General features: G+C 40.5%; 1 protein-coding gene across 1 annotated transcript; it reads right to left on the minus strand.

Annotated features, from left to right (window-relative positions):
- Positions 1 to 14: 14 nt before the first annotated feature.
- On the minus strand, positions 15 to 25,119 carry IHO1 (interactor of HORMAD1 1). The gene is made up of 7 exons (XM_019723707.2): positions 25,064 to 25,119; positions 22,641 to 22,815; positions 20,256 to 20,419; positions 8,010 to 8,058; positions 7,743 to 7,830; positions 2,045 to 2,148; positions 15 to 1,732 (listed from the first exon to the last, which is right to left on the minus strand). Exons 1-7 carry the CDS (start codon positions 25,117 to 25,119, stop codon positions 644 to 646), a joined length of 1,725 nt encoding a protein of 574 aa, XP_019579266.2. The 3' UTR covers positions 15 to 643.
- Positions 25,120 to 26,743: the final 1,624 nt, after the last annotated feature.

Genomic DNA, 26,743 nt, shown 5'->3' on the forward strand with positions numbered 1-26,743 from the left:
CTGCTCCATTCACTTTAAAAGTGGTTGAAAAACAGGACGCGGGGCAAAGGAATTGTGTGGCTTGTGAAAGCCGTGCTCTGGGCATCTGGTGCTGTCACCTCTCTGTCACTAGTAGCTTTAACACTCTCTATTTCTCTGTTCACAGAAGACTGACTTAATGTGTCCTGTAACACGTCCATTGAAAAATGCAAATGCCCTGGCAGCAAAACGGGATAAAAATAATAAGAAAAAAAATCCTGAGGCCTGGAAAGGTATTTGTCATGTGTAGGGAATACTGTGAAGACCAAAGATGTTGTGTTTGAGAGTTCAGCTCCCACGGCAACAGTTCTGAGAGAGCCTTCTGCTACTCAGTACTCCCTTTGGGGACCAGCCTTCCTTTCACCAACTCAGCCCTTCTTCCTGATGCCCCACGCCAGGCTGCTGCCCAGCTCTCATCACCACCATCTTCATTCCAATAAACAAGGATGCACTTGTCCCTTACGCCCTGTCACGGGCAGCACCTGGTATCCAGGATGCCAGACCTGCACCCCCCTGAGGGTCCCAAGCAGGCTTGGGGGCTTTCTGCTGTTAGCAGCCCAAGTGTTCTGTGCTGTGTCTTTCCAGCGGAGACCAGTAAACCCTCAGCTGAGGTCACTGTGGCTGGTCAGAACCCATCGTCGCTGCTGTCGAAGCCTAGGTCATAGAGCAGGTTCTTCTCTGGCTTCATGCACAGAGGGGACTCGGAATTTTCAAGGTTGAGGTCACTGAACCAACTCATCTGCTGGTCCCCGTGGGAGCTGTTGTCTTGAGAAGAGTACTGTCTGGGCAGCAGGAGGTCCCCTTGTGCTGCATTTGCCCTCTTTCTGGGTGTGACTGTCCCTCCCGGAATGGGGCAGGCTGGCCCTGGGGGGCTCCTGGGGCAGCACCGACGCAGGGGCTGAACAAGGGGTTCCTGCTGCCCCAGGGAGGAGCTTTGGGAGCCCGAAACTGGAGGTGGAGGACATTTAAAATTGAAAGCATGGGTTTTGCTTGAGTTTTGCTTTTGCTTCCTGGCGAGGGGCCTGCTTCTGCGGGCTTTCCTGGGCCGCTGCTGTTTGCCTGTCCCCCCCCTTTTGATAGCTGTGCCTTTCTGTTCAGTCACTGCACTTTGTTCACAGGGGTTGGCTCGACATTTCTGGCGGGTGTTCCTACTGCTGGTCGCAAAGTTGTTTAAGTCCAGGGACAGAAGCTGTGGGGCTCCTCGGGCAGCCGCAATGCCGGCCCCGTGCCTCTCAGGGCCTGTGTCAGTAACACCCCGCTTCTGGCAGTGGGTCTGCATGGCCTTGTCCCTGATGCGCCTGCTTCTTTTGCCCCCTCCAGCTGCCGGCAACGCAGCCTCTGTTTGGAGAGCAGCACTCTTGGCTCCCTCACCCCAGACACCCACGTCCTCAGGCCGCAGGGAGCCCATCCTAACCTTCCTTGCAGCAGGGAGGGCCTGGGCCTGCCCCATGACTGCTTCCTCAGCGGCGAGTTCGTCCTGCCTGCTGAAATGCGGGCTCTGGGCCAGAGGCGGTGAGGTCTGGGAGGTGCTGTCTTTCTTGTGCCTGGGCACCCGAGGCCCCGACGATGTCAGTCTCTTCAGCTCTGCTAGGACACTGGGCGCAGTCAGCTGGCCCAGCTGCTCACACAGCTGCTGGATGTCCTTACTCTGCTGGGTCACTAAATTTTCAAGGTGCCTCAGGCTGGACTTCATTTCTATAAACTCTGCTTGTCTCTAGGGAAAGGCAGTGAGAAAGAAGATAGTTATGGACAGTGCAGCTCAGACGCTCAATGCAATGTGCGATCAGACCAAAGGAAGTGCCAGCAGAAGCCAAGCTTGTCCTTTGCTGGGCATTACAGGGCAGCAGGGCCACACTGAGCTGGCGAGCTGTGGGGCAGGAAGCTGGACTCTCCCCTGGCCCATTACCAAGGAGCTGGTGTTGGCCTCTGTCCTTTGCTGAAAAATTGCAACATTAAAGGTGTCTCTCTGAGTCTTAGTGACAAAGCCAAAAATGCGCTTGAGGAGAAGGTTGGGGTCTATACTTACGGCTTCAGATCTCTTCTGCATTTCAAGGATGGCCTGTTCCATGTTGCCTTTGTCCTGCCCCATTTCCAACGCCCGATCACTCTGGGCCTGCGCAGCTTCTTGCACTAAATACGGAACAATGACAGGTGACCTCATGCAGACTCTGGTAGGCCCCACCCTGCCCAGGCCACACTGGTGGAGAGGGAGAAGCGAGGCTGGCCTGGGCCACGTGAGCCTGCATGCAGGCTCTCAGACGCTATCCGCCCAGACCAGCCTCGGTGAGGAGAAGCCGGGGCAGATGGTTTCCCCTCCCTGAGAACGTCCTGGCCATGGCACACTCAACCTGAGCACCTGCTGGGGACCCTGAAACCTGTCCCCCAAATGACAGCACCAACCTCCTCCTTGGCCTGCCTTCTTGGCCCTGTCATCAGAGTTACCTTCCTAGAATGTAGATTTGATCATGCACCTTACTGGCCATGGGATGAAGTCCATACCTTTAAAGTTGGCTCACTTCCCCTTCCCATGACTCGCCCCTGCGAGTCTGAGCAGGGTTCCTAGGCAATCTCTCTGTCGCCATTGGCCTTGTGCATGCGCTTCCCTCAGCCTGGAGTACTTCTGCTTCTATTGCTGTCACTCACCCATCCCTTCAACCACCACCTCAGTCCAACTCTTCTTCCTTCCAATTCCTGTTCTTTCTTCTGCCCTCGGCAGTCACCTCCTTGGAAAACACCATTTTCTGGGTGCTCCTCTCTGCAGTGGCAGTTATGTGTGTTCTGCCATCACTTCTCACCATCCACTTGTTTATCCTGCATTTACACTTGGGCTCTAATGGGCTTGGAGAACTGGGTGCTCACCACTCAGGACTGATTGGTTCCCCTCTTTCTAACAGGGAGATTTTACACACCCATACACCCACACACACATTTATTTAATAACACATATTTTGCAATTAATTATTGCCATCCTCTTGCTAAACTACAGGTCATGTGAAGATGCTCTTATCTTCATTCAACAAACACTTAACGGGCATCTATTATATGTGAGGCGCTGGGCCAGGTGCTCTGGATTTAACAGTGATCAAGATAGATAAAACCCTCTTGAAATTACAACTTAATAGGGAAAGTGGGTAGTTAATGAGTAATTATACAAAGAACTATGTATGCATGTAATTTATAGATGCTCCAAAGGAAAAGTATACTGGGGTTGAGACCATGTATCAGGCAGATCAGCTCTAACCTCAGAGGTGAGTTATGACTTCCGGACAGAAGTGATATTTAGCTGCAACTGCATTAACCAGGGGGAAAGAATATTGCCTGCAGAATAAAGAGCATGGTCTCCAAAGAGGAACCATGAGATCAGCATGGCTGAAGTATGATGAGAGAGGGGAGGGAGGACACAGCCAGACAGAGGAGTCTGTGGGCCATGACAAGGTTTGTGGCTGTGATGCTAAGATTTTATTCATTGACTGAGGTTGACATGATTACATTTTCTCTTTAAAAAGAGCACTCTTTCTGCAATAGGGATGATAAACTGGATGGGGAAAGACTGGGTACAAGACCAGAAGAGAGATCAGAAATGACCCAAACAAAAACAGGAATTTGAAATCAATGGGGAAAAGATGGATTTTTCAATCATGTCATTGGGACAAACTGGGTAGTGATTTACAAGAGAACCTGAATCTCTACTACTATCCCGTTAAAAATATCAAAGTTCCACTATATGTTTTAGTTTAGAAACCATCAGAAGTTCTTTTACTTCTGACTCAGGCTCATTGCAAATACCTGCAGAAGAGAACAAAGAATTGTAATGGCCATTTCAAAACCCCTTTCCTGGCCTTTTCTGCTTTGGAGAATGAAGCCTGAGCCGTAGGAGGGAGCACAGGGAAACTACTGCAAGTTCATGTACATCTCAAATGCATAACAAGTACAATTTACACCAGATATTATTTTATCTTCTTATCACTATCTAAAACATGTTTTAAGGTTCTTGACATTTTTTTTCATTTCAGATGGGTCAAGACAATCTGGTGGCAAGAGTGCTTAACTCTTCACAGTAAATGGAAGGAAAAACAGAGTAACCTCTAGTGCTCAAAAGACAGGAAAACAGACTCAAGTCAGTCTTACTTGAAAACTTGCCTCAATCTGATCGGTGCTTTGGTTACTTCCCTGTCTTCTAACTATTTTTTCTCTTTTGTCTTCTCTTATCAGCCAAGGGCAGCGATTTCATAAAGGTTCTTTTAAGTTCAAGTGATTTACTTCAGAGTTTCTCTTTAAAATAAAACAAAATTCCCTTCCTAAAAGGAGGCTTACATTTCAGATTTCTCATCTTAACATAAATTCTACATAGATTAACAATTTTAGTATAATCAAATAAACCATAAAAATAAAAGAAAGAAACATGGGGGGAAATGGTAACCTTATAATGGGGAAGGCCTTTCTAAGCAAGATTATATATATATATATATATATATATATATAAAATATATATATAAAAGGGTGAGTTGTGTGTCCTTATTAAGTTTATTCCTGGATAGTTTATCTTTTGTGTTGAATTATATAAATGGCAGTTTTTCCCCATTATATATTTTATTAAGTTCTGCTACATTACTAAATTATCTTGTGGTTTGTGGCACTTCTTTGGTTGAGTCTCACAATAGCAAGGTGAAATTCAAAAAATGTCCATAAAGGGTTGGGGGGAAGAACCGATAACATAAAGAATCAAGAAGCAGAATGGCATCAAACATCTCAACAGTCAAACGAACTAGAAGACAGTGGCGCCACGCCTTAGAAATTCTGAGGGCAAAGTATTTCCCACCTAGGATTCTACACCCGTGTGGAGATAGGAGACATTTTCAAACAGGCCATGTATCACAGAAGTTACCTCCCATATACCCTTTCTCTAAAAGTTACTGGATTGACATCATATGCTGTACAGACAATACCATTGAAGCATTTTCACAGTGAAAAAAAAGTTACTGGAGTATGTGTACCACCAAAAGCATGTGCAAAACAAGGTCCAGGAAACAAAGGGATCCAAGACTGGGGATGAAAAAAAGAGCCTCAGAATGAGGAGGAAGAGAAGTCCTAAAACTAGGGCCTAATAAAGAATGATCAGCTCAGCCTCGAGCTGCAAGACTAAGCTCCAGGCAGGACGCCTCCGATGAGCAAGTGAAACAGAAAGAATTCCCGAGGTGTTTGAACATGTTGATTGGAGATTTAACAATTTTATCTGAAAGTTTATTATTAAACACTATGCTAGGAGCATGGAAACAATTTTGAATACAACTGTTTACTTACGTGAATTTTGCAAGTCTTGAAGAGGAAAAAGGAAAAAAATAACAATAGACAAGTAAACACACATGCACATAAATAAATGAAAATTGTAATAAATGCTATGATAGAAATGATAATAAAAGTAAGAGGGTGGGGGCACCTACTTTAGATACGGTCATCAGAGAAGGAGACATTTAGGTGAAACCAGAAGGCTAAAAAGGGCTGGCCCTGCAGACATTAGGAGAATGTTATTCAGGTGGAGGAGACAGCCGGTGCCAAAGAGCCTGTTAGGACTAGGAAGAGACAAGCCAGTGTGGTCTTGCAAAAAAACAGTGATAAATGGTAAATTTTATATTCTGTGTATTTCACCACAATAAAAACACAGTAAGAAGTTTTTAGAAAGCAAATCTTCTCTTATTGCCCAATGCAAGTTAAATTTCAGGGGCCAACCGGTTAGAAAAAGGCTGTTTACTTATGTTTCAAGTACTGGATTCCTGTTCCTAAACTCAATTAGTCAAATATTTTTCCAGACATCCATGAAGATATTTGTAGTAGAAAGCAAATGTAATTATCATACCCTAGATGAGTTCCTAAATAGCGATGCTTCTTAGCAACAATGAACATCACCAACCACAAACGCAGAGCATGAGGAAAATAAGCAAAGTGTTCAATTCTAGACTTAGCCTGTCCCACATTGTCTTTCCTTGTCCCCTGGGAAACATGACTGGGGGCTTCTTTATAGGAACTTTTGTATGAAGCTCATTACTTTCAAAGTCTGTCTTTTCTTTCTTTTAAAAAGTTTATTTCTGAAAATAACTCAAAACCATAACAGTATAAACAGGCATACAATGAAAAATGATCAACTCCATGCAGACCTTGGTTCCACTTCCTGAGTTTAACATGAGCAGTCCTGGAATTTTGCATTAATACAGATGCATATCCATGGACAGAGTGTAGATTGTGTTGTGCGTGTGTGTGTTCTCCAGAAGGGGACTCATTTCATTTCTGCTTTGGCTATAAACCTCAGATATTTTAAGCTTTTTTGTAAAAATGCCATTTAAAATGTATTTCCATATTCTGGACAATATCTGTCTTCTTGTGAAGATGATTTTTAAAAATTTGTTTCTATTTTAGTGACTTGACAAAGGCGCCATTGAGATGAGATCAGATTCTGATGCTTTTCCATTGCTGGCCAGTGATTTTCCTGTTACTCTGTAGTTTTGTTCTTCCTGCTGTGCTGAGAGCCTGAGCAAAGGTCTGGGAGCCACCGTGTGTAAAAGGAGATTCCTCAGACCCCTTTTTTTGGGTGGGAGGGGGGTTACCCTTCCCAATTTTCACTGACTGGTCACACTCCCTTACGAGATATGTCCTGGAGCAAAAACTATGTGCACATGAGCTGTTTTCACTTCACAATGAATAAGTATTTGCATTCCAACATGGTTCCTACAGATGGACCGCATTCTCTTCAATAATTATATGCTACACAAAGGAAGCATCCCTGGTTTGCTTCTGCTCTTTGTCTTGCTACTTCTTTGGAGGGTAACAGTTCTAGGCTTACAGAACCGGTTTCCAAACAGATGCACAGTTGCCCTGTGTGTGGGATACCCAGGTTGGAAGCCAGCAGACAATACAGTGCTTCTTTGCAGACATATGGGGATTGATTTCTAAGCCACACAGTGATTAATTTTTGTAAATCATGAGCAATCCAACCCATGGCATTTAAATAAGTTGGCTTCAGTTTATTTAAAATAAAAAATAAACACACAGGCAAATGCAAACAAGTGCAGATGTAGCCATCATCTTGCTGTTTAGCTGAGAAGCTGTTGGTTTCAGGAGGAGTCTGCCTAAGGAAAGCTGTGTAATGGCTCTCTCCTGTTTACCAAAGGCCAGGACCATCCATGGTTTCAGCTAAATGCAAATAACTGATTGGCAGAGCCTGGGACTTTACAAGCCACAAACTATAATTGAAGTTGAGAAAGATGCTGTGATTCACTATAAAAAGCTCTCATTGAAACCAAGGCAGCCAGAAGAACAGTAGGTGACTGGAGTATTTTAACTCCTAAGGGAGCAGTTTCTTTCTTTCTAAGTCTGGAGGGAGCAATGTCTTCATAGACATCACAGGCGGCAACTGTTTGGAACTCAGGGAGGCCACTGTGTCATGTCAGGCAGTGAGATGAGAAATGGGGCCGAGCTTCTGTGGAGTCACTGGCTGAAGGATTAGAGCGTCACACAAGTCATCCAGGGACAGGGGCGTTCCCTCCCAGGGCTGGGTCCCTCTAGCTAGCTGAGTGTGCACCACGTGTCTTCAGGGCTAACTATGCACCCGACCTCCCATCTGAAATGCAGTAGGAACCTCACCACTGGCAGACACCCATCAAGGGTCAGCAGGTTCACGTTTACTGCTCGCCAGTGCCCTCTGCTGATAGCCACAAACGCGACACACTCACATGTCTTGGCTACAGTCTCCAAAGAATCCAAGATAGATTGGCTTCTTGCACTGAGATGTTCCTCAGACTTTTCCACAGATGTCTGCAACTAAGAAACCCAAAATGACGAAAGGATTCACAGACTGTTGCCTTATTTTACTAACTTGGAGAATTGTCATTTAATGATTAAAAACAGTAGTTAAAATATTGCTCCTCTACATGAACTAAAATCAATACAATATAAATAAAACGTAAGGTGTTCTAACTCTGAAATGTAGCTATACTTACCTTGTGAATGCTTTCTCTGGTATAGGAAATGAAGTTGTACAGAGTCTCGCTAGAGTAGGAGAGAAAATGAAAATAAATCTTTTTGAAATACTGAAACAATATGTAACAGAACAGATTGCATGAAGTGGCAGGCCTCCATCTAGTGTGGCATCAAATAGCGCTTGATCAGAACTGGAGACCCAACCCTGAGAAACCTTAGTGCCCAGCTGGAAAAAGAAGAACATAGACTTTTCAGGACCATTTCCAAGGCAAACCACTTTTTTCTTTTTTAAATTCACTCTATATGTATCTTAAATTAGATTAAATTTTAGCAACTCCAGTGGTTATCTACTGAACAGACTAACTTTTGCAGTCACGTGCTGCCTCACTACATTTTAGTCAACGATGGACTACATATACAACTGCAGTCCTGTAAGATTATACTGGAGTGGAAAAATTCTTATTACCCAGTGACTCCTAACTCCTGGACACAACTTAGTCTAATGACCATTATTTTGATTGTAAGAATGAGGTAGTACAGAGACAATTCTGGGAACAGTATTAATTTCTAATGAAAAAGAAACGATCACAATTATTCCTCAAATAAATATCCTACTTTTGAAAAAAATCAGACATGGATTGTCATTTAAAAATTTTGCAGATTTTGTCTCTTTAATCTACATAATACAAAAGCAAATATTAATTTTGAACCCCAGTAGAGCAATTCTTCATACCAAGTATTTTGCATGCTCCAACTGACCGACTTTGAAAGGAGAATTTAATAGAACCATTTGGAAATCTAATATATATATATAATATATATATGTATATATGAAATGAAAGATATTGGGACATTAGTTGAAAACAATAAAAATATTAAAAATGAAAAAAATGAATTAAGGATATTAAGAACAGAATGTCATTAAATTATAAAAGCAGAGAATAAGGGTACCTAGAAATTTAAAATAGCATTGATTAAACAAGTAGAATAGTTAGAAATAAGATAGAAATAGAACTAGAGATGGAAATATGATAGAAATAGCTAAGGAAATATGATAGAAAACAAAGCAAAAGACAAAGAGATGGAAAATAGTTTTAAAAAATTATAGGATCAATGCAGGAGATCCACACTGTACCCATAATTGGAGATCCAGAGAATGAAAATGGAGAGGAGATTTTCAAAGATATAATAAAAATTCCCAGAACTAAAAGACGTAAGTTTATAGGTCAAAAGGAACTACCCAATGCCCTGCGATTATGACATGCCACATCAAAGCACATTACTGTAAAATTTCAAAACTTTATGGATAATAAGAAAATCCTAAAACTTCCAGAAAGAAAAAAGCGAGTGACATACACAGGATCAGGAATCAGAATGGTATTATAATACCACTGACTATATTCCCTATGCTGTATTTTACATCCTGTCACTATATATATATTTAATTATAGTTGACATTCAATATTATTTTATATTAGAGTTCAGGAGTATTGCACAGTGGTTAGACATTTATATAAATTAAGAAATGATCCCACCTGGCACTATACATAGTTATTACCGTATTATTGACTATATTCCCTGTGTTTGCTTTACATCCCCTTGACTGTTTTGTAACTACCAACTTATACTTCTTAATCCCTTAAATTTTTTCACCTGCCCCAAACCCCCTCCCATTTATCACCTCAATAAATCTCGTACACATCTGACACCATACAATTATTACAATATTATTAACTATACTCCTAATGCTATACCCTACATCCCCATGACTACTTTGTAACAACAAATTTGTACTTCTTAATCCCTTCCCCTTTTTTCACCCAATCCCGCAACCCTCCTCCCATCTGCCAACCATCAAAATGTTTTCCGTATCTATGAGTTTGTTTCTGTTTTGTTTATTTTGTTTGTTAGATTCCATATACAAGCTTAATCACATTGCATCTGACACTCCACTCAGCACAGTACCCTCCAGGTCCATCCATGCTGCTGCAGATGGCAAGAACCCATCCTTCCATGGCTGAGCAATATTCCATTGTATATATGTACCACCTCCTCTTTATCCATTCATCCATCGATAGACACCCAGGCTGCCTCCACATCTTGGCCAATGTAAATAATGTTGCAGTGAACATATGGATGCACAGGTCCCCTTGAAGTAGCGTTTTGGGTTTCTTCAGCTAAATACCCAGAAGTGGGATTACTGGTTCTTTCTTTGTCTCTTGTTATATAGTGTTTGTTTTAAAGTCTATTTTTTCTGGTATAAGTATTGCTACCTCAGCTTTCTTTACTTTTTTATTTTTATTTCCATTTTCATGAAATAACTTTTCCATCTCTTTACTTTCTGTCTGTCTGTGTCTTCCAGGCTGAAGTGTCTCTTGTAAGCAGTTTATGCAAGGATTTTGTTTTCTTATCCATCAGCCTTGCTATGTCTTTTGATTGGCGCATTTAATACATTTAACGAAAGTAATTATTGATAGATATGTAGTTATTGCCATTTTATTATTTACAATTTTGTTTCCCCTCCCATCTTAAATAAGTCCCTCTAACATTCCTTATTATACTGGTTTGGTGGTGATGAACTCCTTTAATTTTTTCTTGTCTGGGAAGCTCTTTATCTGTCCTTAGATTTTAAATAATAGTTTTGCTGGGTACAGTAATCTTAGTTGTGGGTCCTTGCTTTTCATCACATTGAATTTTTGTGCTAAGTTTGTGTTTGTTTCTATGTACTAGGTAGATCTGCTGTGTTTCCTAGTCTTGGCTGGGTGGCCTTATGTAGCAGGTGCCCTGTGGGGCCCTACCTAGCACAGTCTCCCTGGTCACCTGTACTGGGTGCTCCAAGAGTGTCCGTGTGTGTTGTATGTGCCGTCCTGTTCTAGTTGAGCCTTGATTGCTATTGGCATATCAGTGGGTGGGATTGACCCTTGGGCTGACTGGCTGTAGGGTTTGGCCACATCCACAGCTTACGGGCTGTGTAGGGCGCTTACCCCACTGAGTGGGAGTTGCCCCAGCAGACTCTGGTGCCTGTTGAGACCATCCTTTGGGTGTGCCACTTGGGCTAATTCAGCAGTGCTCTGCTGTGGTTTGAAGCCAACCTCCAAGTATGCTGGTTCTGGGGTCTCTTGGGAGGGGCTCTGGTGCAGGCCCAGGTCACCCACTGCCTGTGACTACCCTCTGGCTGGGGACTACCTGGTAGAAGCTACAAAGTGATCGGTGGTTGTTCACTGCCTGTGCTAAAGTGGAAGGCATGTGGGAGAGGCCACACTGTGAACCGAGGATGGCTGCCACCAGTAGTGGGCCTTGGGTAGCTCTGCAAAAAGCCAGGACACCTGGAGGCCTGCTGCCACCTGACGGCTCCCTTAAGGTTCAGCCACTGATAAAGCTTCTGTGGTACACGAGTTGCGTGAAGCAAGGTCTCAGGGAGTCACTAAAATGGGAAGAGTTGCGGTCACCAGGTTAATGTAGACTCTGGTTTAGTGCCAGTGCTGAGCCTGGAGCTACTCACGAAAGTCTCAGAACACACCAAGGCCAGGACTCTGAAAATTTTCCAAGAAAGAGGGCAATTCAGGTGGGACTGGCTACTTCAGACAAAGTGCCTATAGCATTGGGGAAGTTGGGTGGGGCAGGGTCCCAGCAGAGTCAGCAGGGTGGAGCAGCAGAGCTCACCAAACCAATCAGATTCAGATTTGGCCGTAAGTGTAGGGGGAGGGCTCAACACAGGAAAGATGGTGACCGCCTGCCGGTTGCTCAGGAGAAGGACCCCATACAGGGGAAATGGCGACTGTCCTCCAGCCTTCCCACTGAAGCCTGAAACCTCAGTCTGCCCCCTGAATGCCTCTGATACCTCCTGAGTCACTGTCCCTCCACCAGAGCCCAAGGTGAGTGTCTACTAGCGAGTGAGTCTGTGCGCAGGCTGTTTAAGAAGACGTTTGGGTTTCCCGCAGCCTTCCGTCCCACCTGATGGTCGGAACCCCCACTGTTTTTCACAGCCAGATGTTGTGGGGGCTCTTCTTCCTGGCACCAGTACTCCAGGCTGGGTTTCCTCGCTCCTCTGGGGGGAACCTCCGTGGCCAAGTTATCCCTCCTGGTTCTCATCGGCCACACGCAGGTGTGGGGCCCATTTTGCGTCTCCAACCCTCCTACCAGTCTCGATGTGGCTTCTTCTTTATATTTTTAGTTCTAGGACTTCTGTTTGGCTAGACTTCAGATGGTTCTAGAGGTTGATTTGTTCTGTAATTTAGCTGTAATTTTAATGTGTTCACGGAAGGACGCAGGGACTGCCTACTCCACCATCTTGGATCCTTGACCTCCAAGCAGTCTGCAAACTCCAGATTAATTGTCCAGTTTCATTTTTTTTGCACATATCTGTCTAGTTTCCCCAGCACCATTTATTAAATAGACTGTCTTTACCCCATTGTAAATTCTCGCTTCCTTTGTCACAGATTACATGACCATACAGACATGGATTTATTTCTCTATTTATGCTCTCTGTTCTGTTCCATTGATCTACGTGTCTGTTTTCATGCCAATATCATGCTGTTTTGATCACTATAGCCTTGTAGTATAATTTGATATCAGGTAGCGTGACACCTCCTGCTTTGTTCTTATTTCTCAGGATTACCGTGGATATTTGGGGTCTTTTACGGTTCTACATACGTTTCAGGATTGTTTGTTATATTTCTGTGGAAAATGCCATTGGTATTTTTATAGGGATTGCATTGTATCTATTTATTGCTTTGGGTAGTATGGACATTTTAACTATATTAATTCTTCCTATTCATGAGCATGGTATGTTTCCATTTATTTGTACCTTCTTTAATTTCTCTCTTCAATGTCCTATAATTTTCTGAGTACAGGTGTTTTACTTCCTTAAATTTATCCCTAAGTATTTTATTTATTTATTTATTTTTGATGCAATTATAAATGGGGTTGTTTTCTTAATTTCTCTTTCTGATAGTTTATTATTGGTGTATAAAAAGGCAACGAATTTCTGAATATTAGTTTTGTACCCTGCTACTTTACTAAATTCATTTGTCAGTTCTAATAGGTTTTTTTTTGTGTGTGTGGAATTTTTGGGGTTCTCAATGTATAGTAGCATGTCATCTGCAAATAATGACAATTTTACTTCTTCCTTTCCCATTTGGATGCCTTTTCTTTCTTTTTTTTTTATCTAACTGCTGTGGCTAGAATTTCTAGTACTATGTTGAATAAAAGTGGTGAAAGTGGGCATCCTCGTCTTGTTCCTGATCTTTTAAGAGGAATGCTTTTAGCTTTTCCCCATTAAGTTTGATATTAGCTGTGGGTTTGTCATACATGGCCTTTATTATGTTGAGATATGTTCCCTCTATTCCCACTTTCTGACAGTTTTTATCATAAATGGATGCTGGATTTTGTCAAATGATTTTTCTGCATCTATAGATATGACCATATAATTTTTATTTTTCATTTTGTTTTTGTGGTATATCACATTAATTGATTTGCAGATATTGAACCAACCATGCATACCAAGAATGAATCCCACTTGATTATAGTGTATGATATTTTTAATGTATTCCCGAATCTGGTTTGCTAATATTTTGTTGAGGATTTTTGCATCTATGTTCATTAGGGATATTGGCCTATGTAGTTTTTTGGGTTTTTTTGTAATGTCTTTGTCTGGTTTTGGAATCAGGGTAATTAATGGCAGCCTCATAAAATGAGCTTAGGAGCCTTCCCTCCTCCTGGATTTTTTGGAATAGTTTGAGAACAGGTGTTAATTCTTTTTTGAATGTTTGGTAAAATTCACCTGTGAAAACATCTAGTCCAAGACTTTGTTAGTTGGGAGCTTGTTGATTACTAATTCAATTTCATTGGTAGTAATTGGTCTGTTCAGATTTTCCATCTCTTCTAGATTCAGACTTGGAAGATTGTATGCTTCTAGGAATTTGTCCATTTCTTTCAGATTGTCCAATTATTGACATATAGTCGCTCATACTATTTTTTTTTAAAAGATTTTATTGGGGAAGGGGAACAGGACTTTATTGGGGAACAGTGTGTACTTCCAAGACTTTTTTTTCCAAGTCAAGTTGTTGTCCTTCCAATCTTAGTTGTGGAGGGTGCCATTCAGCTTCAAGTTGTCCTTTCAGTCTTAGTTGTGGAGGGCGCAGCTCAACTCCAGGTCCAGTTGCCGTTGCTAGTTGCAGGGGGCACAGCCCACCATCCCTTGCGGGAATCGAACTGGCAACCTTGTGGTTGAGAGCCCGCGCTCCAACCAACTGAGCCATCCGGGAGGCAGCTCAGCTCAAGGTGCTGTGCTCAATCTTAGTTGCAGGGGGCAGAGCCCACCATCCCTTGTGGGACTCGAGGTATTGACCTGGCAACCTTGTGGTTGAGAGCCCACTGGCCCATGTGGGAATCGAACTGGCAGCCTTCGGAGTTAGGAGCATGGAGCTCTAACCACCTGAGCCACCGGGCCAGCCACGCTCATACTATTTTCTTTAATTTTTTTGTATTTCTGTGGTGTCCGTTGTTACTTCTTGTCTTTCATTTCTGATTTTATTTATTTGGGTCCTCTCTTTTTTTTCTTGATGAGTCAGGTTAAAGGTTTGTCAATTTTGTTTATCTTTCCAAAAAACAAAAAAACAAAAACTGCTCTTGGTTTCATTGATCTTTTGTATTGTTTTTTTAAGTCTCTATTTCATTTATTTCCACTCTGATCTTTATTACTTCCTTCCTTGTACTCACTTTGGGCTTTGTTTGCTGTTCTTTTTCCAGTTCCCTTAGGGGTAAAGATAGACTGTTGATTTGAGATATTTTTCCGTGGTTTGTTGGGCAGGGCCCGCCATCCAGGCACCCAGAGTGCCCCTGGCAATGCAACTCTAGGTGGGTGGGGCGGGGTTCCAGAGAGCTAAGGGATGTGGTGGGTGGTTTCTACAAAGTTAATATAGTCTTGGCTTCTGCACTGGTGCTGGGCCCGTGACCACGCACAAAAATGCCCCACGAACACCAGGGCCAGCCACCACCCATCTCAGGCCAGTAGGTTCCCAAGAGCTGCCCAAGAGATGCTGCAGTGCAGGTCATGGGTTACTGCCCACCAGCAAATGTTTCCGGGGCTACTGCAGCCCATTTACCCCTACAGACTGGGTTCCGAAGCTTGTGGGGTAGGGGCAGCAGTCCAACAGTCAAGAGTTTCCCGGACAGTGGAGCACCAGCTATGCGGGGGTAGGGAGATCCAGGACATCACCAAAGTGTTGCACATCAGCAGATTCCACCAAACCAATGCAGTCCAAGACATGGCCCTTTGGGGGAGGGCTTAACACTGAAAAGATGGCGTCCTCCTGTAGGCCATACATGTGTCTGGCTCCACACAGGGACAACAATGGCTCCTCTCCCTCCAGCTCCCACACCGAAACCACACAACTCAGTCCTTCCCCACGTGTCCCTGGGTCTCCTGAGCTGCTGCCCCTCCACCAGAGACCAGGTGAGTGCCCACAAGTGAGCGAGTCTGTGTGCCGGCTCTACACGAGGGTGTGTGGATTGCTAGCCACCCTCTGTCCCACCGGAAAGGGCAGACACAGTCCTCACTGATTTTCACTGCCTGATGCCGTGGGAATTCCTCTTCTCGGCACAGGACCTGGTGTGGGGCTGAGACCCTTCCCTTTCAGGGGGGCTTCTGCCACTGAGGTGTCCCTCCCAGCGTTCAACCACTATCTGTGAATTTGGCATCGGCCCATTTCATGTCTCTGCCCCTCTTCGATGTGGCCTCTTCTTTATATCCTTATAGTGGTTTTGTTCAGCGAATCTTCAGATGATTCTTGAGATTATTCTATAATTTATTTGTAATTTTGGAATTGTCCTGGAATGCAGTAGGCATAGTGTTTACCTAATCTGCCATCTTGCCACGGTGTGTCTGGCTCTGAGCTGTTCAACTCTAGAGATGAGGGGTGTCTTCCAGGTGTGGAGAGGATACCTTTTATCATTGGAGATTTATTTTCTGCCTCCAAGGAGACAAGTGAAGGCCAAGGTGTCCTTGCACAGGCAGCTTGTCAAGTAATCAAAGTAATCAACTTGCCATTGTGGGATATTTTGGAGTGGCCTGTCTCAGGCACCAAAATCTTCTTTGGAAAAATGTCCTATTCCGTTCCTTTGTCCCATCTCTTAGTCAGGCTATAAGGCTTTTTTGGTATAGAGTTGTAGGAGTTCCTTATATATTTTAGATATTAACCCTTTATCAGATATATGGTTTATAAATATTTTCTTCCATTCCATAGGTTGCCTTTTCATTTTTTTTATTGTTTCCTTTGTTGTGCAGAAACTTTTCAGTTTGATATAATCCCATTTGTCTGGTTTTGCTTTTGCTGCCTGTGCTTTTGGTATCATCTCCAAGAAATTATTGCCAAGGCCGTTGTCAAGAAGCATTTCCCCTATGTTTTCTACTAGGAGTTCTATGGTTTCAAGTCTTATGTTTCAGTCTTTAATCCATTTTGAGTTGATTTTTGTGTATAGTATATGGGTCCTTTTTCAGTGTTTTGCATATGGATCCAGTTTTCCAGATTATCCTTTCCCTACTGTGTATTCCTGGCAGTCTCTCATGCTGTATTAAATATTAAAAACATAGCCCCCTGAAAGATCCATATGATAGAGTACAATGCAACCATTAGAAATGATTTTGTAGATGAAATACAAATATAATCATTAAATACTATTAACTTTAAAAAGCAGATTACAAAATAGTTCCTAGGAAATGATCACATTTTTATTTTTAAAAATACAGAAAAGCAGAACAGTTATACAAAACAGTTTAATGATAGTTCACAGAGTAAGTTGATTCATAGGCAGACTTGAGAATCTGACAGACCCAAGATCTCTGCCCAAAACTCCCACTGAGTTTAGATGTGCTCCCTTGGATGGAATCTTTCCTGACGCCCCCATTCAGGGCTGGGAGCCTATCCTCAGGGATCCCAAAGCATTTGGATCCAACCTCTACTACAGAATTTACAACTTTGTACTTAGAGTGGAATGTCTAGAGTCTTATGTTTATTCTTCATCTGCCCCTCTTTTCTGTTTGAGGGGTTCCTCAAGTTAGGGATCTTGAGGGGAAACAGAGCCTCTTTCCTCCTCTAGAGACTGAGAGTACCAGGTGTTTGCTTCTTTAGCCTCTCCTGAGCCCTAGGCTCTCGTCTCACACATGCCTTGTCAGATCGGGAGGCAGGAGAAAAAGTCTATGAGCTCTCTCTGGTAGCTGTGGCTACAGTAATAGGAAAATGGAATTCCAGGGGCTAGGTAAAAATGTCCAAGACCTACACTGGCTACAGTGTGGGTCTAATGCACTCTAGGTAGGGGTGGAGGGCAGTGGAATTTGCACTGGACTAATTTTGAGACTTGTTTGGAAAGTTGTCCATGGTAGGTAGCCCTTGGCAACTGTATGACAGTGGAAGAAACTTATAGTGGCCTCATTTTCTTCCTTGGAAATCAGAATCCTGATTTCCCCCCACCCCTGGTTTCACTGTCACCCAGAGAGATGACATTCCCAGAGCCCCTTGCAGGTAGTTGTGGCCACATGTGTAAATTTTAGCCAGTGTGAGATACAAGCAAAAGTGTTTCATGCAACTTCCAAGAAGAGTCCTAAAGGGAAGGGAAGATACCTTTCTTACCTCCTTCATCCATCAGCTGTATGGAACTCTGATGTAATAGCTGGAACCCCAGCAACCACAAAGTACTGTAAAGATGGGGGGGTCACACTTTAGGGATGGCAGAGCAGCGTGCTGGAATGAGCCAGATCCTCAAGGACCATGGAGCCACCATTCTAGCCCTGGACCACACACTTCAGGATGATTTTTGCATTAAAGAAAAATAAACATCTATCTTTTTAAAAGCTTCTGTTATTATGAGTTTATATACCGGGAGTGCCAAAAAAAATGTATACACATTTTAAGAGATGTTAACGTTGGTCAACATTGCTCAAGCAGTAGTTTGCCGTAATCAGAAGTGTCTGGACGCTGATTGTAACCACTTTGAGCACCTCTTATAATTGCAGAAGTCAAACGTGACTTGCATTCATCTTTTGTTATTGGTATATATTAATACAGTTTTTTCCTTTCTTAAAATGTGTATACATTTTTTTTGGCACCCTCTGTATGTTATATGCAATTGAAAATAATCCAACCTAATAAAATGAGCCACCCATATCTTTCACTAATTCTTTAACATTTAAAAAATTTTAAATTAACATACAAAATTAATGTGTGTGTGTGTGTGTACACAGTTCTATGAGTTTTAACACAAATTTAGGATTCATGTTATCATCACCACGATCAAGATATAGAACAACATCCAAAAAAATCCTTCATGCTGTCCCTTTGTGGTGAAGTCCCTAACCCCTGGTAATCACTGATCTATTTCCTATCCTCAAATTTTGCCTTTCTCAGAATGTCAAATAAATGGAATTATATAGTATGTAACCTTTGTACTGATTTCTTTCACTCAGCATAGTGCCTTTGAGATTAACCCGTGTTGTTGCATGTTGACAGTTCTTTCTTTTTTATTGAGACCTTCAAAGACACTTACCATAATTCTTCCCTTTGGGATTACCAGTTTGTAGTATTAGGCCTAGCACAATGTTTACTGGGTAGATAAATGAACAAATTTCACTATGGTTATCAATAATTGTTGAAAAAACATGATCATTTATATAATTTATTTGTGGTCCTTGGCTTATTTGTTATAAAACTAATCTATTTTCTCAAATAGTACAGATAAAAAACAATAATCTGGGTAATAGCCATCCATTGTTTAGTGTACCCAGCATCCTCCTCTAAGGGGAACTTCTTTCTGTATCCAAAAAGTGGCTCTGGTGAGGACTTCCAGTCACACCCCTCTACTCACCTACATGACCTAAGCAAACCAATCAGATGCCTTCACTAGGATTTTTCAAATTGAGGCTAAGGGAAGAGAGTCTCTTCCTTTATGATAGTAGGAAGTGGTCGCTAGTAGGAGAGAATGAAGTGTAGATGGAGAGAGAAGCACAGAAAAGAGATTCTGATTCCATTTCATTCTCTATCTTTCCCAGGTTGGTTAAGAGAGATAATGTATCCTCTTTTTTGTCAAAACTATGTATTTTTTTGCCATCTTGTAAATAATTGCTAACAGAAACTCATTTCACTACAAAAAAAAACACCAAGGAAATGAAACAGAGAAAGGAAGGAAGGAAAGGAAGAAAGGATCGAGTGGGACTTAATGTTTCAAGAAAAATTTTTTTAGTTCAGAAATCTTGGTCAAACAAAATATAATCTAACTGAGAGAACAGCAACAACAACAACAACAAAATGAAGGCTGATCTATCCGAAGCAGAATGAGAGTGAGGGCAGCCTTTGTCAGCAGTACACTACCATCGCCTTGAGGGGCCTTTGAGAAACCACTCCAGTGCTAGAACCTGGATTCCTAGGGGAAGGAAGTCCGTCAATGTCTGGGAAATGTTTATTTATCAACAGAATCAAACACTTCAAATAGAGCATTTTGTTTTTCTCAATGAAAGAAAATAGTTATAGTAGCAAGGATACCTAATCTAGGTATTCTTTAAGGAATTCTGGCTCTTTCAACATGAAAGTACTAGTTGTGACGCTAAGCAATATATCTTCACTGTCACAGAAATAATAAGGCATATCTCTGCTTGGGTGTTATGATTTTTATGATATCTAAAGATGTTGCCCTGATAAGTTACTACAAGAAATGAACATGTTAATTTCCTCAGTGACTTCAACTTATTTAAAAATTATTATTGCAGCCCTAATTTAGCTCACATATTTGCTTTCAAAAATACACTAACGCATAAGAATATGTATAAAATTTAGAGTATATCCTAAAAATTGCAATATTTCAAAGTGAGAAAGTCAGGCTGAACTATGACTTAAGAATACATGTGATATATTCTTGACCCAAAAATAATGTTCTTATTTTCTAGTTGTGATCTAAAAAGAAAACAAATTAAAGGGCAGAATTTTAGGCAGAATAAACATATTACTTGAATATTGCATTTCTCTAAGAAGTCCTTTAGCTCACTTTTCAGAGGGAGCTAAAGGACTACTTAGAGAAATCCAAAACTGTGACAGTCATACAGAAATCTGCCAAAAGTCACATTGACAAGAAAGTCAATGAAGAGTAATTATTAGATGAGTTATAAAGGCAAGAGTGCTATCATGCACTTGAAATTGAATTATTTCACTATAGACATTCCATTTTCTGTTTCCCTCAGAAAAGAGGAGTTGTCTTGTCTACTTGAAAGGTCAACATACCTGTCACATTTATCTTTGGCCCTTTTCTTTTTCTCCTCAAACTGTTCCAAGAGGCCTTTTGATTTTCCAACTGGCAAAGGAAGAGGAAATAAGCCTCCACCTTTTGTATCTCCTCCAAACAGCTGGGGCTTTGTCTGGTACTTTGTGAAAATACTAGGTTCACTCTGTTAAAGTAAAAAAAAAAATCATTATAGCATTTCACATATAAAAATACTTATAGCATTTACTATTTTCTATACAATGCAGACTCACATTAAGAGCAAACCATAATACTAAATAACAACATAGAATGTAGTATTTCCTTTTATTTCATATATGCCAGAAAATTATATTAAAATAAAGCAACTCTTTATTAATACAGGTTCTGTCTTACCAGCCCAGAGATATTTAAAATGTCAACTAAAATGGCTTAAAATTCACTGCATAAATTTAAAGGCTACAACAGAGAATTATTTTTTTCTTCTATCAACTATTATTTAAAAATTCTTAATTATAGGTGACACATAATATTATATTAATATTATATTAATCTCAGGTATACAACACAGTGATTCAACATTTCTTTTTTTTTTATTATATTTTTATAACGGCTTTATTGCATAAATACGTATATGGTCCTAAACACTATATTGTTCAGTTTTGCTTGTATTTATTTCTGTTTAGAACATTTATGTTGTAGACCATAACATTACCTTTGAGTGAATATGTTACATCTCTAAATTAAACAATAAGTAACATACATTAGTACCATTCAATAAATTGCTTTCACCAAACATTAAGTTCTCATAGTTAAACTTTAGACTCTGAAAATGACAAGATGAGATGTCAGAGGGTTCCTAAATGCCTCTTTCCCTGTTGAAAATCTTCAAGTAACTCATATCTGCATTTAGACTAGGTTTCATTAATTTTAAAAAGTGAACATACTCTGAATTTGAAAGTAGCATATCTCTTTCCCTCTGTAGTTTTGCTTGTTTTTAAGACTTATAAAGCGTGTCATACTTTATGTAGTCTTCTTGGTCTTGTTTGTTTTCATTCAATAGGTTGCTAGTATATTGATCCATATATTTTTTATATTTATCTTTTAAATTTATTGGGGTGACAATTGTTAGTAAAATTACATAGATTTCAGGTGTACAATTCTGTATTACATCATCTATAAATCCCATTGTGTGTTCACCACCCAGAGTCAGTTCTCCTTCCATCACCATATATTTGATCCCCCTTACCCTCGTCTCCCACCCAATTCAACATTGATATACCGTACAAAGTGATCACCACCATAAGTCTATAACTATCTGTCACCGTGCATAGTTATTACTATATTATTGACTCTGTTTCCTATGCTGTACATTACATCCCTGTGACTTGTTTTCTAATGGAAGTTTGTACTTCTTAATTTCCTTCCCTTTTTCTGCCTAACCTCCCACCCATCTCTCCAGCAACCATCAATTTGTTTACTACAGAGAATTATTTATGCTCCCTCTGAGATGATTTGTTAAAGTTTTCATATTACTAAGTGTAACTCAGATTGCTGCTGCTCAGCTGCTAGCCTTGTTGATAGGTTTGACATGGACGGCCCAGTGGACTGGCATGCCATTTCCCGCATTCTGAAGCAAAGCTTGCTCTGAAACATTCAGGGAGGACCTTTACTCTTTCATATCACTGGGTACCAATGTTTGCACTGAAATACTTACCTCAGAGCATACCATACTAACTTAAAACACTGACCTAGTCTTATTTATTAAATCTCTCTTTAGTGCAAGTGAGTCTGTATATAAAGTCAAATCTGGTTCTAGACCAAAATAAATAAATAAATAAATATATAAAAATATTTCTGGCTCACAAAAGAGGACATGCTAGTCTCAAAAAAATCAAGGACTCAGGAGACTTGGTTCCTCATTCTGGCCCTTATTCATTAACTTAGGCCTCAGAATCCTACTCTCCGTCTTCAAGGAGATAATGTAGCACAGTACACTAAAATCTACAAAGCACCTGAAGTTTCTTAGAAAAAAATGTCCATCTAAAATAAAATTTATGTTACTTTATTCCTATTTTTCTAAAATTATGTTTTCTTATGAGATTTTTATAAATAACAGTATGACTAATCTTAGAAAATGTCATGCAATATTTGGCTCTCCCTAGAAGTTGTCAATGTACTGACACTTTTTTGTATTGCTTTAGCAATAGAAGAAACGGTAAATATATTTTTTCCATTTCAGACTACCAAGTCAAATGAGTCACCAATCAAGCACAAATCCATTTGAGAGAGTATTCCTTAGAGATGTACAGTTCTAAAATAGAATCCAACAGAATAAGTCTCCTTTATAGCTTATCTCCATAATGACTGTGGAATGTGTGCAGAGAAATTCTGGAAATCAGACTCACATCCAGAGAATTCTGTTGTGACTGCTTGGGCTGTCTCAAGTGGGCACCAAAGTCCAACGGTGCTGACAAGGTCTCTGAACTTTCTGGACAGAACTGAGACCCAAAGAGGAACTGGGAATCACTGAGACTGGAGTAATCAGTCTGATTATTGGTCCAGGTAGATGACTTAGTGGGCCTGGAAATAAGCAAGAAAAGTGTAGCAAATGGAAAACATCCTGAACAAATGAAACCATAATTTACAAATAGTCATTTCAGAATATTCTGGACAGAGTACTGGCTTGTCCTGACCTGAACACTGCCAGTACTACCTATAAAGATACACAAGAATATTTGAATGCCAGACATTTTGATTACAACAACCTGGGAACAATCAGACGGAAATTCCAACAATAACACTGTTATTCCTTGTATAACAGCACTGTGGGCTATAACACCATTTTGGAGGTCAAAGTTCATAAAGTCTTTAGGGATTAAGAGAACATTATCTTTTAAAAAGTTGAATCTTTTCATCACTAAGAGAATAGATAAAAAATAAAATACGATATATGCATGTAACTGATGCACTAGTCAGAAGCAATAAGCTAGATTTACATATAACCACATGGATAAAGCTCAAAAATTTAGAGTGCAGAAAAAAGGTAAAAGCTAAATGAGAACTAGCACATGTCATTTATATAAACTTTTAAATCTACATCATACATACTATGAGGGTGGGGCCCTCATGATGGGATTAGTGTCCTTAAGAGAAACCAGAGAGCTCTTCCTCTCTCTTTTCCTCACTACTACGTGAGGACACAGAGAGAAAGTGGATGTCTGCAGGCCAGGAAAGGAGCTCTCACCAGAAACTAATTATGCTGACATAAGGTTCTAGGACTTCCAACCTCCAAAACTGTTGGAAAATAAATTTCTGTTGTTTAAGCCATCCAGTTTATGGTCCTTTGTTTTGGCCACCCAAGCAGACTAATGAAGGCCTCATCCAGACTGAAGGATGATCAATTCAGATCTGCGCACATGAGGATGCATTAACAATTGTTTTTGAAACACGGTATTATTCCCTTTCACACTTGCAGCGTCTCATCCAATTTGCTTTTAATGGATATCTATGGCAGTCTTTGAACCTCACATATGAAAGGGATAGTAATATCGATAATCATACAATCACATTTGAACTGTGTACTAAGCCTACTACAGAGACAGCACATAAGTAGGAAGTAAAACACAGTCTTCAAGTTTGTACTTGAAAGACGCCGTAACAATTTATGTTACATAATACTGTTGAGTAACCCAAGAAAACATGCATTTCGTTAAAACACACACACACACACACACACACACACACACATCATTCCTTTTCCAAATGTTAAATTTCAAGTAATTAGATAAGCTAACGAAACCATCATATATTAATACATACAAGACAAAAAGAAACACTAAAGTTCAGACACAGGAAAGAGCAATTATTTTGACTCGTAGAACCATTTTCTAAGATTAGCTAAGGTAATAAATAGGCTATACACACATAGTACAATTTAGTTTGCATAATCATTAGTCAAAATAGCTAAACAGCTCTCTGTGACTCCCCTCTTAGGTCAAAGAGACTAATTAGGTGGGCTGGGGAAATAAAACACAAAACTCAGTGAGCCTGAAGAAATCACGTAGGATTTACATCTTAAAGCTATGATCTGGATTAAACAAAGATAGATTTTCCCTACTCTATATCAACTGTAAGCACTTTTATTTTATTTTCAAAAAATAAAAAGAACAATGCTCTAAGTTTTTGCTAAATCAACTGTGTTTAGGAAGATGTCAGAAAGAAAATAAACTATTCAATGATAAAAGCATACCAAAAGCAATTAAAAATCCCTTCGATCTATACACTGCTGGGACACACCCACCAAGTTAGCAATGACAGGCCTACTGCATGGCTGGTGGACACCAGTGGAAGTACCTCCGTGGTGTAGTAGAGGAGGCAATATCTCAATGAGCCTTGTCAACAGCTGGATTGGCTCTTAACTCCACAGTAACTACAAATTGTACTACATAACTGAACACATATCTGAACATTGTTTTGATTTTTCTTCTTGCTATCTCAATAGCAATCATTCCAACTGAGGTGAGAATTTCTGGATGTTGGACCATGTCTAACTCTCACAGGCCTCAGAGTCCCTGGGCCCAGTGCTGGACACAGAGTTATTGCTCAGTTAACACATATATGAGCTGAATTGCCATTGCTTTTATAATCAGAAAACAGGCAAAAGGAAAAAGACAAGTATGGGAAGGTGCAACAGGTGGGGGGAAGAAAAGGGAAGAAGCTGTAAGGGGTAACTCTATTACTATAACCCAAAGGAAAGAAAGTGTCTTTCTATGAAATTAATATAAGTAAAAGATCTTAAAGTACCAGAGTATGTAACCACAAAACTTACCCAGAGCCTGAGGGAATACTGAGCATCTCTTTGATATTCCAGACATTAAAATTCATTTCTTATGATTATCCCTATTAAAAAGAAGAGGAACATTAAATTAGAAGGTTAATATAGTATACTTTATTTCCCCAAAGATTACTTTACTGGTGACTATTACCTGTAGATGAGGACACTGCAGCAGTTAGAGTCCCATCCAATTGATGATGATTCCCATTACCAATGTGCCAGAAACAGGTATTTTCTATTGTTAAAATGCATACAAATTTCTCTCCTTCTTAATACTACCAGAGAGTCCAGTCACCTGTGAAATAGTAAATTTGCCTTTCATGCTCTGCTCTCTTGTCCTTTTTGCTTGCCACCCTACCAATAATCTGCTTTTAAGAAAAGACCATTAGGGGATCAAATATATGGTGATGGAAAGAGAATTGACTCTCTCACTGGGTGGTGAACACACGATGTGATATATATAGACGATGTAGTACACCCGAAGTCTATGTAACTTTACTAACAATTGTTACCCCAATAAACTAAAAAAAAAAGACTAATAAACGCCATCTTTCATTGCCTGATACAATGAATGATTTAATCTATAACCTCTCCCAAGAAGACTAGACCAGACCACAGGGTATTAAAATGCCAAGGAAGCTGTGGAATCAGGCAGGAAAGAAGCTGAGTGAGTGTTTTGGGCAAAAGTGCCTTCCCAAACCTCTACTAAGTGGATGCCTCACAGCCATCCCAATACACTGCATGCTACAGTTCATTATGATGATCATACAGCTTGGATTTTATGAAACAAGTCCAATTTCTAAATTTTGTCTCCCTGGTTTCACAGAACGTTCATATGTATCAGATTATATATTGCCATTGAGGGCATTAGAAAATGATTCCTACACATATGGTGGACATATTTGATCAAATACCAAATACTGTTCCAACATAGATCCGAATAAAATGAAACAGAAGTTCTGAACAAATATAGACATTTAGCATATATAATTTAACCTTGTTGACAGAAATGGGTTACATTGAAATTTTCTAATTTTCTAGAAAAACAGATGCATTTGGGTGTTTTTAGCCACCTGGTATGCAAGCATGTTAAGTATAGATCACACGATCAAGGGGCTAACGGCACTACCACTTACACAGCCCCTATTATGTGCCAGGACAGTGCTAGATACTTGCAAGATACAAGTTTAATGGTTTTGTAAGGCAGGTGTTTTTAATCCCCATTTAGAAGTTTGTGAGGACAGAGATGGGCTAAATAATTAGCTCAAGTTCTCTCTAATAATTAGAGGTAAGTAGGTTCTATACTAGGTCAGCCCAGAAACAAAGTTCATGCTGTTTCAAGCACCCCATGGTCTTGTTTCTCAACACTGGCTCTGTTTTAGTTACTTTCTAGAATCAAGCCATTCCGTATTTCTCTCTTTATAAGCAGCAGGGTAATGACTTGCAAGAGTATGGCTTTAGAGCAGGGGTGTCCAAACTGCGACCCGTGGGCCTAACACACCAAGTCTCTCAAACTCACCCTAGATTGCTACAGGGTTGGGACAAAATACAATTAATTATCTTATTTCACCCTTATTGAACACAGTTTAGATAATGTCTTCTTTGTAGACTACCTTCAAAGGAATTCAGTGCAACATTACATTCCCAATAAATTAATAAAATAACTTATTGATA

The sequence above is a fragment of the Rhinolophus sinicus genome, linkage group LG10, assembly GCF_036562045.2.
Source record: "Rhinolophus sinicus isolate RSC01 linkage group LG10, ASM3656204v1, whole genome shotgun sequence".
Classification (NCBI taxonomy): Eukaryota; Metazoa; Chordata; class Mammalia; order Chiroptera; family Rhinolophidae; genus Rhinolophus; species Rhinolophus sinicus.